Consider the following 15,341-nt stretch of genomic DNA (forward strand, 5'->3'; position numbering starts at 1 on the left):
TCTATTTGCTCCCCTGTCCCTCTTCCAGCACATCTGTTTACCATCAGTGCAACTCTACTTACTCTTGCCAGGCACTGCATTTCTTACCACTTTTTAAATTGTGCCACACTTTTAGCTTGAACAAGATCTTGTGGCAAGGAATTTCTTACGGTAACTGTTTGGGATACAAAACTGTTTCACGTTTCAAATCTTCTCTGCAGCATAGCGAGAAGTGAGAGAGAGGAATAAATGTGGGTAACTGTATGTCTACAGAAACTGGGAAAGCAACTGATTTTTTGTTTTTGGTCAAAGCACTGGAGAGAGCAAGCAGTGCTGCCACTGAGAAACCCAGGGACCATGTTTAATCTTCTATTAGTCATTTTATCACCCATGAACAGGGAACTGGAATTACACACCTCTCAAAGCGGCATGTTCTAGATTAATTAGTTCAATTTGCAAAAGCAAAACATGCACTAAGTTTTAAGATACCAGAGCAGTCACACTTGAAAGTGAATTCTTCCTGCTGTTAAAATCAATGGAAGACCTGAAAGTTGTACTACTTAGTACACAGCATCAAAGAATGCCCAAACACTTCATACAGGCTGAATAATGAAAAAATCCCCAAGATCTATCTATTCATTGATCTGCTTAGCTCTTTTTACATCTCTACATAAAGATTCCCGTCAGCAAATTAAGGCCTTGTTTCATGTTTCTAAAAGCAGTGTTTCTCTGAAAGAGCAATCAGCATTTAAAAAGCCAATATTCTGCCTTAAAATGATACTTTGCTGTACTAAGATTATTGCAGTACTTAAGAGGAAAATAGTTAGCTAGCAATGATCTAATCAAGCCAAAATAATCTTTAGCAGTAGCTAAATAGCTGGTTTGTTTTCCAGAAATTTGTTCATTTCTGATCCTGGTCATTTTTGAACTGATCCCATGCTAGCCCACTTCTTCATGCCAGGAGACACTTCTCACATCCCTACCTGCACTGCAGGCTTGTTTTTCTTGCTCATGACAATGCTGGGGCTGGGAGGGCAGGAGCCGCCGGGCACTCCTGATACAGACGTTCTTGTAGTCCATTTCCAAGATGTGACCGCTCTTGCTGCAGACAAAGCTGGAAAGGACAAAGACCCCCTACTCCAGCATCTGAAGGACAAGAGGTACTGTACGGACATCATTTTGTAAAAACCCAGGGTTTACAGTGTGTTTCAGCATGCTTTAGTCAAGAGGCACAGCATAACGTGGTAAACTCCGTTTGCCTGAGGAAAAGCAATTCCAATTCACAGAAACATAAAAGGTTAATCAGGGGTCCAAGCATGGCTTTCCATGAGCTGTCCTAGGAATCTACAGCCAAGGGTGCAAGTTAGAGCTCCTGGTTTTTTTCCTGTCTCTTTGAAACACTAATCTGAGAAAAAGCTAAAAGTACAGTGTGCACTTCAAAAAGAAAATTCTCTCTGCCATATGACACAGCCCGTGGAGAAAGGCAGAGGTCATTTGAGCTGACAGTTCTGCCTTTTTGGAACAATGTGTGATAGCAACAATAGCCTTGGTTTGATGATTAAAATAACACAAAAAAGTGTGCATTTGTCTATATCCAAAAGGACGTGTTATACCGTATTCCTCCCACTGCCAACACAAGCTTCAGGCAGGGGGAGAGATTCACTAAATACCTGACTGTCAAAACATCAGTAGGACACAAAAGAGGAAAGAACCATTTCTTGTGCTATTCTGCAAAGTATCTGGATTTCTTTCAGGAAGTGAAGCATTCTGAGGGAGGGTAGAGGCTTTCCCAGCTCCATGAGGCACTTGTGTTCTGCAGAGAAAATCCAAACAAAATACTGTCCTCCCACAAAGGAGGCGAAGAAGGATGTTGAGGCCATGACTGCATGGGGCCTCCTCCACTCATCAGTAGAAAGCTGCAGAGCTCCATCCTGGCAGGCTTCCCCAAAAGGACAAAGCAAAGGTAGGCCCCCAGCAGCCCCTTACAGTGTGCGGTCCTCCGGCTCCCGCTCTGCCGAGTGTCCCTCCTCAAAGGCCAGATCGGTGAACTCCAGGGAATGGTACTCGCCCAGATTCACAGGACACGAGCGCAGCACTCCGCTCCGCACTCGCCACAGCCTCACATTGTCCCTGCCACATGACACCATCCTGTTACACAAGAGACTGTGTGAGGAACTGGGAAGGATTTGTTCAGCCCCTGGCAAAAGGCTAATACCCTAAGGGCAGCAGACTGAGGTATGTTGATAGTGAGAACACAAAACAGGAACACTAACAACAGTGCCCCATGCCTGCAAGCCTGAACTGCAGCAGTGCCATGAGCCTCCCCACAGCAGTGCCAGATCCTGAGCTGTTAATTTAGGTTTGCTTTGCATGTTACCTGGTATCATCAAAGAAAGCAATCTTCAAAGTCTGGATGTCCACATCCGTGTGTGCTTTGGCCAGCACAACTACCTCTCCACCGCGGGTCACCTGAGCAGTGTTCCACACCACGACCATCTGAAGAAAGATGACAGTAATGGTAGAGCTGCTGAAATGTGGAAACCTTGCCAGTAAGAGTTTTTCAGCAGAGCAGGTGAACAGCTGCACATATGGGAGACTGTGCTCTGGGGCTGTGCACACAGGGGGAATAAGGATTTTTCCCCTGTGAATAAGGGGAAAAAAACCTCTCACATGGAGGGTTCAGGACAGTCCAAACAGTTTGGCAAACCTTTACTGCAATATATTTGTCTGTCATCAATAATTATACGTTCTAAATCCCAGAGCTGCCTGGCAACGGGGCTCACATTTGGAAAGAAAATGCAGTAGCTGCACACAGAAGAGTGGAAGCTGTGCCTGTTCAGTTATAAGAGCTGTATGAGGGCTAAGATGTTCCGCAAAAGCTGGAGGTAAAATGCGTCCAGCCATACTCCTCTCCTTTGGTGCACTGGTTCTTGAAGCACTTCCCTCTGATGCATGGATGTGCATAGGGCCTCACTCCACCTCATGGGGTGGTCTGTGCAGGCTTTTGACTAGGGAGACTGAAAAGGACTCAGAGAGGTCATCGCCAAAGGAAACAGGAAGAACATTAAAGAAATGCAAGTGATTCAGCACTCTTCCTTTTAGGACAGTGTTAAAAATGGACTTAGCTCAGCCTCAGCAGGTCTGGGCTGACAGGTGCCACCTTAGGAGAAATGCTCCCGATCATTCCCACAGCACCTCCCACTGCCACATGCTTTTTCCTAGCCCAAGGGCTCCTTTCAACTTGTTGATTTTTTTCTCCCCAGAGTTTCAGTTCTTCAGACCCCTGTCCTGAAAAGGACCCCTGTCCTTTTTTGCTTGGTGCTGCAAAAAAGCTGGAGCAATTCTGTGACTGCTTGTTTTTTCCTGCAGGTAGTACACAGTTAGCAATAGCACAGCTAACATACTATTAGTTCTCGGTAAGGGATTACTAGATGAAAACAGTTCACCGATAAAATAAAACCTTGAGTCACACAAAACAATTTCATTTTTGACTACTACACGCAGGATCTGCATCATCCCCTAGCTACATCGATGGGTGGTAGTTTGAGTGCCCAGCATTCCTTTCAACACACAATGCCTGCAACGCTCAGAACTGAAAGATTTAACTGCACATCTGCCTCGCTTGCCCTAGATGCTATACAAAAGGATTTGGGGCTCCAGCCCTGAATCTCTCTTTTCAATTTCCATTCTTCCACTACGTGTTAGCAAACCTTCCAGCTTGAAATGCCACACAAACATGTTTCACCCTCAAGCTGGTGGGCCAGAATTGCTACAGAGATGCCAGGGAAAGATGTATGTTAGTCTACAGTGATCCCCACAGGATATAAGGAGAATCGCACAACTGCCTTGGTAGTCCCAGCTGGGCTATTAGCTGGGACTATAAACCAGAAGATAGAAATAGGCCCAAAGCTCAACCTGAGCGGGTCTCCACACAAGTTACTTCAGAAATCATTTATTTGCTTCCAGCTGAGGAATGTGCATTCAAACACACACAGATATCAGACAGAAGGAAAGTATTTTCTAACCAACTAATGAGAACGAGATCTCTCTTTATCTACAGTGAGAAGTCTTTCCTAAGAACGTTTCAAAGTCACTGTGTCTTGGAGAGCCCATACCCAGAGCCCTGGTTTGTCTGCAGAGTAACTGTGTAATCTAAGAGAAGAGGTATCTCGTGACACTTGTTCTGCATGGTAGGAAAAACTCCAGAAAGTCAGAAGTTTTAGCTCTCACCGTTTTGCCATGTCCATCCTTTCCAATGCCACAAAGAACTGCTCCACTGTAGGAAAAGCTGCAAGAACAGGACACTCAGTGAAATGCAGTACCTTACAGCCCAAGCCTAAGCCTATCTTCTGAGTGGGGAATAAAACGAGACAAGCTGAGGATATGGGGAGACAGTCAGTCCTGAGGAGTAAGTTAGGGAGTGAGCTGGCAGCATACCAGCTGTTCTGGGATAACTGCCAGCAGGTCTCCGCGATAAACACAACGCAGCTAAAGGAGAGCTATAAATCAGCCCTGTTTTATCATGCATTCATAGCACAGAGAAGCTGCCATGCTGCAACACTTAGCCCACCTGAATGCATCCCTGCACTCTTCTCCTCCTCCCTCACACACTGCCCCAGGGCTGAAACCTACCTCAGGGACATGAGTGACCGGACGTGGGTTTTAAACACTGACAGGCAGTTCCCCTTTGGGAATTCCCAGAGGCGCACCACGCTCAAGGGGCCAGTCTGTGCAGAAGCCAGCAAGGTGCTGTTTCCATTGAATGCCAGTGCTGACACCTGTGGGAAGTATCAGGTTAGAGCTGTCGGACATTTGGAAAAACTGGGACAGGTGGTTAAGTGCTACTGCCACCGAGCCAACATTCTTCCTGACACCCGTTCTGGATGAGAGAGCCCAGGCTGGACTTGTCACAGCCTCCCCAGGGTCAGAGTTGATGCTTTACCATAGCACTTTGGACAGGGGCAGCAGAGAGGTATTCGCTTCTCACGTATCGGCAAGTACAACACCGTGGTATGCTTTCGTAAGGACAGTTGTATTTACCTTATCTGTATGTCCAACAAAGAACCTCTGTTCTCCGGTCTCAATCTGCATGGTCACTATAACAGCATGGCAGGGGTAGACCACGGCAGAGTTGTTCTGAGTCCACAGCGCCTGCAGGACAACCGTGAGAATGAGAGGGAGGAAGAGATCCCACAGAGGTGACCAAGTTCCTAGACTGCATCTGCAGAGCTTTCTTAGACATGCAGCAGACTTGGAGATCTGCTGCAAACGTGCAGGTGAGAGGACTGCTCCCGCATACAAGTGTGCTTCTAACTAGCAACGGAAAATGAAGAGCCCAGCTGACATTCGAGTTAATTCAGCGGATTTACCATCCAAATCACATCTAGTACATGCATGGCAGATACACGGAAAATAATGTTATTGCCAGGGCCTTGGACTGGATGAACCAAAAAGACTCTTTCTTTATTCTAACTCTAAAACAGACCATAAGTTGGGATCCTGGAAGGCAAAGTCCCACATGGAAACAACCTGAACCACAGCCCTTTTCTAGACTCCAGCAAAGCGGGTTCTAGAAGCACAAGCTGTGTTAAAATGCAGAAGACATGATATCTAAAAGGGCCACTGGAATAGTGGAAGACCCATATACAAACATAAGCTCATGCCCATCTGTTATGAGGCACTTTTCCCATCAAACAGCAAAAGAAGTTTGGCACTTAACTGCCTTTTATGCCTATGAAAAATCAATACGCTAGTCATGTGATTACAGATAAACTCCCCAAACTGTTTTAGTTACTGACCCATTTGGTGCTGCAACCTCCAAAGCCAATAATCATCCTCAGCTTCAGGATTGGATCTGGTAAGAGCCTCTGAAAAAAAGACAGCATTGTCACACTTACCGCAGGACTAAGGCCAACTCACTAACCGCTCCTCCACATTCCTCTGGACTGCTGGGTCACCCTGTCCCCTTTTCTACTTTCTCTGGGAAGCACAGAGACTGCTTTGAATTGTCTCCCATTAAGGGGATAGTTTTAAGGTAGTTGACCTTTCAGAAGTCAGACTTGGAAGAAAGCAGGAGCTGGGATCTTCTGACATCCTATTTTAAGAAGTTCTCCTGCTTAGGCTAAGGGCGTTACAAATAGATCTTCCTAATGCCCTGAAAATTCCTAGAGAGCGGGCTGATGCTGTGGGAAGATCTGTTATCTTACCCTGCAGTGAGAGGCTCTCCTGCTAGACAGCACCTCTGGTCCAGTGACCTTTGTGTATACGCTCTGGAAAAATCAGTAAGCATACATTACTAGTTTTATGTCAGCGCATTCACAAAATATATTCACAGCGCATGTACAAAATACATGGTCCCTCTTTCAAGACATACAAGGTACTAGTGGAAAGAAGAACTGACAGTCAGAAAAAGTAATTCCAGCAACAGGACCGGACTGACATTAACTGAAATCCCAGCCCGAAGCTTGGGTTCTCTCTGCTGTTTCTGCTGGGCTCACAAGCATCAGCCATAAATGTCCCAAAACTACCTTACCCAAGCAAGCCTTCACCTCTCTGGATGCCAGCCTTATGCTCCCTACGCCCTAAATCTGTCCCAGCAAGTAGGACTGACACGCTTCCATGTCTCAGCATTCCCAGAGTGTTATGAGGCATGCACATATACAGGTGTGATAAGGGTGCCAAATGGGGACTAGTGTATTCCACTCAGTCCCACGAGACACAGCAAAAGGAATAGGAAGGATCTGTGGCTGGGAAAAACTGGCCCTACTGCACTAGGGACATATACTGACTGAGGATCTGGCTTGGGAAGGAGACCTACACAGTCAAAAGAGCTTGTGCCCCAAGTCCAGAGAGCTCAGGGCAAGGCCCACTCTCCTCTTGACAAAAGCATCCTATGATTAAAGTCACAAGAAGATCAAATGAGGAGGAAGCATTAAAAAGAATCACTACCAAATAGACAGAATGCAGAGCTTTGTCAAGTATAAAGTGTAAGACCAGGCTGCTGTGATTCCTCAATGTTTCACCTACCTCCTCCAAGCTAGTGTTGACAGCACGGACGGTTCGTTCACTCGTCTTGTGAGCATACACATGAATACCACCATCAGTGACTGCTGGTGACTGCCCAGCAGAGTCGCCAGCACCTTGTAGTCTCCCTTTCTTGTTTACCTCCTGCTCCCCAGCATGCATGACTTCCAAAGGCCCTGGGGCTGTTAGGTGAACCTCAGGAATGCTTTTTGTAATTAGAGGACACCGACGCAGCATCTGAGAAAGAACAAAGCCTCAGACACAGACCAGACTTCCCTCCCATCTTCTGACACCCACTGAAAAGGGAGAGATAGGGAGAAACCAGCATCATTCCTGAGCGACTCTTAATAAAAACTCCAAACATTCATGTAAATGAGAAATGCGGGGATCAAAAGGAGAGAGTCATCCGGAGGGTGAGCATTCCTGTCATCTAACGGTAGGTACCTAACTTGGCCAGGTATGTTAACCAGCCAGTCTCCCTGTGTTCCCAGTATTGTTCATGACCAGTTCCACTCCTCCGGACAACAAACCAGAATCTTAGGGAAGATCCAGCTCTTCACAGCCTCTCCACTGAGCAGAGAGGAAGCTGAAAGCCACTGGCCAGCTAACTTGGCTTATCCTGATTCAGAACAGCAAATGGCTGCATTCATTGTTTTCTCCCCCTCCACAGCATAAAGGAACACAGCTTTCGCCAGTCCCTCTCTCCAAAAGCCTATCACTCTCCTACACCTTTACTACCTTTCTGGTAAGAAAGGGTCCAAAAACTGGCAGCTGTGTCACCAGCAACAGGGAAGGAGAATTCAGTGGTTAGGGACAGCTGCCTGCAGTCCCAGTAATCTGCATGTTGTGCCCTGCTATGCTAGAGAGACCCTAAGGGCACTTGGTCAAGCTCCCTAGTCTCTAGTCCTTAATTTGTATCAATAATTTGAAGAAAAACTATTTGCTGCCTCAGCTGTGATGGGGAGGATAGAAGACCAGAGATTACAAAGTATTTGGCATGTATCCAGACTTTTTTCTGTGCAATGCCAGACTGAACCACAAAGTCATTAACTGTGGGGCTGGTAGTCAACAGACCATGCCCAGACCAGGCTGTGAATGACAAAAAGCAGCTTGTACATCCGAAATAAAGAAACTAAAAGGCAAGACAGGTGTGAAAAACTCCATGAGGCAGAAAGGAAGAAGCTGCACTCTCTCTCCAAGGCATACTTACAGCTTTGGGACTGGTTATCTGCTGGATGAGGGACAGTCGGTCACGGACTGCTTTGGTGAGTGTTACTGGCTGAGGCAGCTGGTGGACTGGGTCTTCTAAAACTTGGCCACCTGGATCACAAGAGGAGAGGGTTGCATTCTGTAACTCTCTTGACATATTAACTACCTGCTCTTGCATGGAGTCAATAACAGCTGCTTCATTCAACTTCTTAGTCCTCCTTTAAAAAAGATCGAGGAACAAATAAGGAACATAGGCCATTCTAAAACAGAAAATCACAGACCCATTTCTACACTTAGTATGCCTGCTGGGAGCAATACTCTCCATGGGGTTTTTGGTTTTGTTTCTTTTATCTGCAGGTAAAGAGCACCTGGAAAAGCTCCAGAGTGGTCTACATCAGGAAGCAGGCAGCTGCTTTTGGAATTCAGAAAGGTGTGGGAGTGAACTGCAACGAAAAATCCATCCAAGTCCCCTGATTAGGCACTAAAACTACATGTTACAACAGTTCTGAAACAGAAAAAATAGCCTGCAGATTTGCTGCCCTAGGTCGGGAGGGAGGTGGGGATGGATTCCAAACCCAGGAGACTCACTGCGGGCTGCCTGCTCAGTAACGACTGTATAAGAGGAATCCACAATGCAGCTTCCTTAAAATACTCGTCAGAATTCACTAGCCAAGAAAAGCCTCTGCTCCAGCCACCTTTTAAAACTTCCCAGCACTTCTAAGCAGCAAATAAAGGTACTTTAACCAGCTCCTGGTGAGAAGATTTATCTTCTGCAAAATGTAGGGCCTCTCTCAAGTGTTTCTAAACCTCTGGGAGAAGCTCTTCCAGAGTTGTATGTTAAATGGGTAACGAGAAGGGCTCTGGACAACACACAGGAGTTAGACAATACCTCAGACAGAGCCTAGGAGGCAGGTGACACACTGCTCAGGCATACACCAAGGGGCTGGCACAGCCTCAGCTCACTGACCTCAGCCGTCCTACCTGCTGCAGGACTGGAACAGCTCTTTTGGATCGAGTCATATGGCAGCTTGGACCCATCGGACGGAAACCTGAACAAAATCACAGAAAAGGCACCTTTTAATTAGGACTCTGCACAGGAACCCAATAATCCTATTTGATAACTGTCTAGCACAAAAGCCTCTTCACAGAAGCAGATTTAGCTGGCTGACTCCTATAAAATTCCCGCCTTGGCTCCCTCCTCCCCAGAAGCGTCTCCTTCATCTGATCTACAGCATTAGTTTTCAGGGGTTAGGTTTGCACTGCATGCTTTAAGCACTGCTACTGCACTGCTGACTGTGATGAGCTGCAATTTATGGCCAACACAGTTATCTGGCAAAAACCTCAGCACAGATGGAATCAGAGTACTAAAACCGCGCTTCTGCTGAGGAAGGTATGCTTACGTCTGCCTGCCTGATGAGGCATTAAGGCTGATGACAGCTCAGCAGCAACTGTAAGGCATAGAGAACCAGCAAGAAGTTGAAGTGCTCCCTAGGTATAGCCACCAAGAAAAAAGACTTGCATTTAGCTAAGTTAGCCACCGAAGCAATCCCATCTCCAAGAAGGCCCATCTCCAACACCCTTCTGTTGAGAGACAGGACTGGTATTAACTGTATCACCTTACAGACCTGGGGCTCAGGAAGTGCTCTGTGACTGAAAACTCCTAAGGCCTTTTGCCTGCCCCAAAATATCAATCAGTTAAGCACAGACCGGGATAGATGTGCTCACAACATTTTAGCACTAGAGTTGAGGTGAACGGAAGGTCCCGATTTGTCACAAAGGAGCGCCATAAAGTTGGCGCTCCTTAACTGTCTTCAACTCTGCTGCCTTCCTACGCCACATGTTGACCTGCCCAAAGGAACAGAGAGATCTAAAAGTTCTAGGGATGTCAAAAGTAGCATTTAGCAAGTATACCTGATATAGTCGTAGCGGTCATGCCACTTCTCTCCCTTTGGCACAGGGAATGCCATTTCTCGTGGCATGGGAGAGATACCATGGCAGGCCAGGTTAGCTTGTCGGGCTTCAGAGAAAGTCACACCTGGTAACACACAAGACAGAAAAACTATGTCCTCCAAGGTCTGAAGGAGCCTGTGGAACTGGCTGAAATCATGTGTTTCTAGTGGGGCACAGAAACAAACAGCAATTTCCCTCTTTGAAAACATCTGAAAAACAAAGACTACAACTGAAGTATCCTGATGCCTGTACGAAATAAATGTACCTTTGCACAGGAATATTCTTGAAACTCAACTTCCAAAGAATTGCTTAAAGCTTTGGTATCACGTTATACACCTAGCTTGGTTCACTTAGTTTGCTAATATTTTCTATAGTTTCACATGATCTGTTAGGAGTCTGTTTTGATTTTCTTACCTTCCTCCCTTCATGCATTTGCAACTTCATGAAAATGGTGAGTTTTCAAGATTTTATCTTTACTCTATCCTTATTTATTTTAATCCTTCAAAGTTTGGGGGACTTCTTTCACGGTACACAGCATGTATAAATTCTTTCTCATTGATGCTTTCAAGGGGGCCAACCAGTTTGGGCAGATTTCCAGAGAATGAAAAAAAAAAGTCAGAAACAAAGGCTTTGACTGAAGGATCTCTGCTGCACTGAGCAGGTGGATTAAAAAAAAAAAAAAGTATGTTGGAAGATTTCTGGATTTCAGTAACAAAAAAACCCCCCAAAAAACAGCCTCTTCTGGCACACAAAAGTACAGGCCTAAAAAAAGTGAAGCTTGGTTACACCTTTTTATTTTCTGGCAACAATCTAATGCTGGTAGGATATTTAACTTTTCTCCAATTATTCACTTTTCCACAAGAAACAGCACTTTCCTCTCAGAGAGGTGGGGTGATGTTATTCACCACTGTAGGTAGAACCTTTTAATACTGCACCTAGTTTTTTGATCTTTCTGCTTCCTATCATTGCTACAGAAAAAACAGTCTAGCTTTTGATACAGACATATTCCCGTGCTTATGGACTAAGAACTTAAAAGTGTAAAGGCTAAAAGTCCTACTGGAATCATGTCTGTAAATGCAAGAACCTATAGGTTACATCCAGACTTGATTTATATCACATGGGAAATTGCGTACCACCCCAAGCTCTCAGTTCCTTACCTGGGTCAAACAGCAAGTCACTTGTGCAGAGATTTTTCACAAGTAGGTTGGAGCAGAGCTTGACGCTCTTCAGATGGCTGTAACGTCGGTTGAGATACATGGACAGGATGTAGTGGAGATCAAGCATCAGACAGGTCCAGCGCACGTTGGCAGGGGCCGCTCCCACTAGATCTGGAGATCAAAATGGCATGTTGCAAAACCATCATCAAGCAGTAAGGGAACATGTCAGAGGCCACTACAAACCTTGGGCCACGATCCTTGCAGAAAGGGAGACATAAGATTAATGGCATGCATGCAGCCAGTGGTGTCTCCTAACACGCACATCCAAGTCACTATTCTGCTTCAAGGTACGTTTCTACCAACACTAGCGTACATAGGCTGATTTGTGACTGTATGCTTACTTTCATGTATAAACCTGTGATCTTCCGCCCCTCAAATGGAGGCCTCAGAATGCACAATTTAACATCTGTCAGAAATACACCCAACTCAGTGGTCCAGGTGAACTGTCTTTTTACAACAGTAATGGCTGCTACACTGCAGTCACTAACTTAGTGGCAGCTGGCACTTCAGGCTTGCATGCTTACGCCAGAACACAAACACAACAGAATGTGCCGCATTGTGCTGTGATGGGATCTCTTCCTGCAGTCAACTGGCAATCGACTGATATAGTATGCTGAACTACAGAACTGACTGCACTAGTCAGTTTTAGCCTGGCTGAAGCAACTGTAGGAAATATTATTCTCTTAATGCACTTCACCTTTTTCCCTTGGATCCTGAATCAATGAGGTCCCCAGGTTCTTTCTGCAGCATGTAGAAAGGAAGAAACCCTAAAGCCCTTTAAAACTAAAGTAAAAAGTATTTAACACTCAAGATTCCCAAGTCTGGCCTGATTGGTCAATAGTAAATTAGAAGAGAACATCCGAGATTTGAAAACGCACCTCATAGCTCACTATTGCAACGCACAAGTCTGAAAAGAACAGACAATGTGCCATGCTGCCTCAGGCCAGACTCACACCTGGCCTGACATTACATCCCCCATCAGTTAGGGAGAATTTAAGAACAGGGGACGCATAAACAGTCCTTCCCACTAGCCACAGCACCTAGCTTCCAGCAATCAGCTGTTAAGGGTCTTCTGGATCAGAGCAGTGCATCCACACCACTTTGTGCAACAGCCATGCACTCATCCTCCTTGAATCCATCTACTCCCTTTTTGAACTCAGTTTATTTTCTAATAATTTCTTTTAGCCGTGATGTTCCAGCCCAGTCTCTATTGCGACATGAGCAATACCAATATCCACATGCAGTACTCTTTACCTTGCTTAGAAGTCTTGGCTGTGCTCTCATAAACTGACCCTTTGGATGCTCCACAGATGAAGGGGAACTGAAGCCATGTGGCTGTGGATTTGAACTCCTTAAATAGGTTGGAGAAAGAAATGCGCACCACCTGGTTATCCTGAGGACAAAGATACACACGGTGTTTTAGTCACCCTGGTGGCTTAGGCAAGAAAATGCTGCAGAGAGGAAAGCATCCTTTAGCCAGCAGTGCTCCAACCCAGGCAATTCAGTAGCAGTCTCATATCTCATCTAATGCAGTCCTGAGTAAAGAGACCCTAAGATGACAGAAGCCTGAGTCCAGAGATGGCACAAGCGTGGAAATTATCTCAGGCCCAGGGCAATCGCCACTGACCACAAAGACCAGCTTTCACTGGAAGTATATTGACAGTTGAAGATGAACTCCTGAAGCTCTCTAGATAATCAGGCAGGAAAGAGCTCAGGGAAGGATGTGACCTTCTCCTTTACCTCTGCTTCTACAGCTGCTACAGCACTTTGGGGAACTTCAGCATGAACGACTCCTAGCGGACATCTACCTTGTAACAAAACAGCCCCACGTCCTAAAGTCGGTGTTCTGCGGTTTCAAGCCTCTATAAAAACAACCACTGCTGCCCTCAGTCCTTTAATCAGGTCACAGCGCCAATTACACTAGCAACCAGACAACACTATATCACATACCTCTGTAGCAACATCCAGATGCACAACAAAGTATTTGTTTGGCATAGGCCTGAACAGCAGGTAGAGATAACGCCCAACGAGGCCCAGCGACTGCGTGCTGGTCTTCGGAAGCTGAATGTAGTTACTAGCAGGAATGGAGCCTCGGATCCGATACACCGTTCCCTTCAGCGTCTTGTCCTTCAGAAACAATAGCAGGCATCAGCACAGACACAGTAACAGAGAAAAGGACTACAGAGGTGAGATTTGTTTGCCCACCTGAGGCAGATAGCTATTTCCTTATCAGAGCACCGGTTCACAAAGATGTATGCCAAGATCAGCTAGTTAGGCACTAGTGTATCAGGGCAGGAGAACCTCGGTGCTTTACATTAGGGATCTTACTCATTCTAGGAGCACCAGCTTTTTTATAGGTATCTTAGTCCTTTCCGTTATATTGCATAATATTTCTGTGGTAAGTGCTGAGATTCTCAGCTAGAAAAGCAGCTGTGGGAAGCAGTGTTTCAGCTGGTCCTGACACGGTATAGAAGTGGGAAACGGAAGCCAGTCCCACTTGGCCTATGGGGGAATACTCTCAGGTGCTCCCTGGAGACAGTTTCAAAAGCTCTCCTGCAACCAGCAAAGGCAGGAGAAGAGGAGGCCATCTCTTCCCCTTTTGGTGGTACAAAGCTAGAGGGTCCGAGATATCTTCTGGTCACTGCCACTCTAGGGAGATGGGGACTCCCCTGTACACAGCACCCTTGGGTGCCAGGCCTTCCCTCTCTTTAGGGCACACAGCTGGGCCAGGCCGGGTAAACGGAGCAGAGCCACACGTTACCATGAAGGTTGTCACATCCCCCTCCTTTGTTGACCGCTTCCATTCCTCCACTTTAAAGTGCTTGAAGACGTTCAGGTAGGGGTTCTGCCATACTGCCGAGACAGGGACGAGGGAGCCCTGCAGACGCCCGGCTCCAGGGGCGAGCTCCTCAGCTTGGCTCTCACCAGTGACCCTGTCAGCCCCCGCCATTCCCTCCCTGCGGCTCCTCCTCCAGTTGCCCCCCGTGTCACTCACCCTCCTAAGCTCCTCGGGGGAGCACCTCGCCCCATTTTCCCTCCGGGGACCTCCACAGTCACTTCCAGCCCAGTGGCGCCCTGTCATCCTCCCAGCTCCACAGGGGAGCCCCTCACCCCAGCTTTTCTCCCCGGTGACACCCCCGTTACCCCCTGTCCTGAGGCCCCTCGTTACCTCTTGCCCTAGTGACACCCCTGTTACCCCTCTTCCCCAGTAACACCTCCCCTTACCCCCTGTCTTGGTGACACCTCTCTGTTACCCACCTCTCCCAGTGACACCCTCTGTTGCAGTGACTCCCCTGTTACCCCCCCTCCCCCGTGACACCCCCCCTTTACCCTGTCCTCATGACACCCCCCGTTCCAGTGACACCCCTCTGTCACCCCCTCCCCTAGTGACACCCCCCTTTACCCCCGTTGTCGTAACACCCCCTGTTCCAGTGACGCCCCTCTGTCACCCCACCCCCTAGTGACACCCCCCGTTCCAGTGACTCCCCTGTTACCCCCCTCCCCCGTGACACTCCCCGTTCCAGTGACGCCCCTGTCACCCCCCTCCCCCAGTGACACTTTACCCCTGTCCTCGTGACACCCCCGCTCCAGTGACACCCCTCTGCCACCTCCCTCCCCCTGTGACACCCCCCCTTTACCCCGTCCTCATGACACCCCCCGATCCAGTGACGCCCCTCTGTCACCCCCCTCCCCCTGTGACACACCCCGTTCCAGTGACGCCCCTCTGTCGCCCCTCTGTCACCCCCCTGTCCCGGCGACCCCCCCCCCCCGCTCCCGCTGCCCGAGGCCGCCGGCCCCGCCGCTACCTGCCGCCATGGCGCGCGCCGCCGGCCCGCGCGGCTCAACCGTCCCGCCCGCCCGCCGCCAATCCGCGCCCGCCGCCCGCCGCCCCGCCCATCTCCCCGCCCCGCCCCGCCGGAGGGGAGGGGTCACGCGAAGCCCGCCGCGCCGTCGAATGTCCCT

The 15,341-nt window shown here is 47.8% G+C and overlaps 1 protein-coding gene across 7 annotated transcripts in view; it reads right to left on the reverse strand.

Moving 5' to 3' along the window:
• The window catches only part of WDR90 (WD repeat domain 90), a 37,583-nt gene extending 22,319 nt beyond the window's left edge, over window positions 1-15,264 (reverse strand). For 2 of the 7 annotated variants that reach the window (XM_068907869.1, XM_068907872.1), the window contains exons 1-16: window positions 14,140-14,485; window positions 13,329-13,505; window positions 12,633-12,771; window positions 11,319-11,489; window positions 10,123-10,246; window positions 9,193-9,260; window positions 8,213-8,322; window positions 7,006-7,239; window positions 6,186-6,248; window positions 5,778-5,846; window positions 5,020-5,130; window positions 4,612-4,757; window positions 4,210-4,267; window positions 2,357-2,475; window positions 1,966-2,127; window positions 963-1,093 (exon numbers count right to left, since the gene is read on the reverse strand). In XM_068907869.1, coding sequence (XP_068763970.1) covers window positions 963-1,093; window positions 1,966-2,127; window positions 2,357-2,475; window positions 4,210-4,267; window positions 4,612-4,757; window positions 5,020-5,130; window positions 5,778-5,846; window positions 6,186-6,248; window positions 7,006-7,239; window positions 8,213-8,322; window positions 9,193-9,260; window positions 10,123-10,246; window positions 11,319-11,489; window positions 12,633-12,771; window positions 13,329-13,505; window positions 14,140-14,460 — 2,203 coding nt within the window. In that variant the 5' untranslated portion in view covers window positions 14,461-14,485. Of the gene's footprint in view, window positions 1-962; window positions 1,094-1,965; window positions 2,128-2,356; window positions 2,476-4,209; window positions 4,268-4,611; window positions 4,758-5,019; window positions 5,131-5,777; window positions 5,847-6,185; window positions 6,249-7,005; window positions 7,240-8,212; window positions 8,323-9,192; window positions 9,261-10,122; window positions 10,247-11,318; window positions 11,490-12,632; window positions 12,772-13,328; window positions 13,506-14,139; window positions 14,487-15,184 lie in introns of those variants that run through there. The other 5 variants (XM_068907871.1, XM_068907873.1, XM_068907876.1 and 2 more) reach the window with 5 other exon arrangements.
• Between the last annotated feature and the right edge of the window lie 77 nt (window positions 15,265-15,341).

Source organism: Struthio camelus, chromosome 15, assembly GCF_040807025.1.
Source record: "Struthio camelus isolate bStrCam1 chromosome 15, bStrCam1.hap1, whole genome shotgun sequence".
Classification (NCBI taxonomy): Eukaryota; Metazoa; Chordata; class Aves; order Struthioniformes; family Struthionidae; genus Struthio; species Struthio camelus.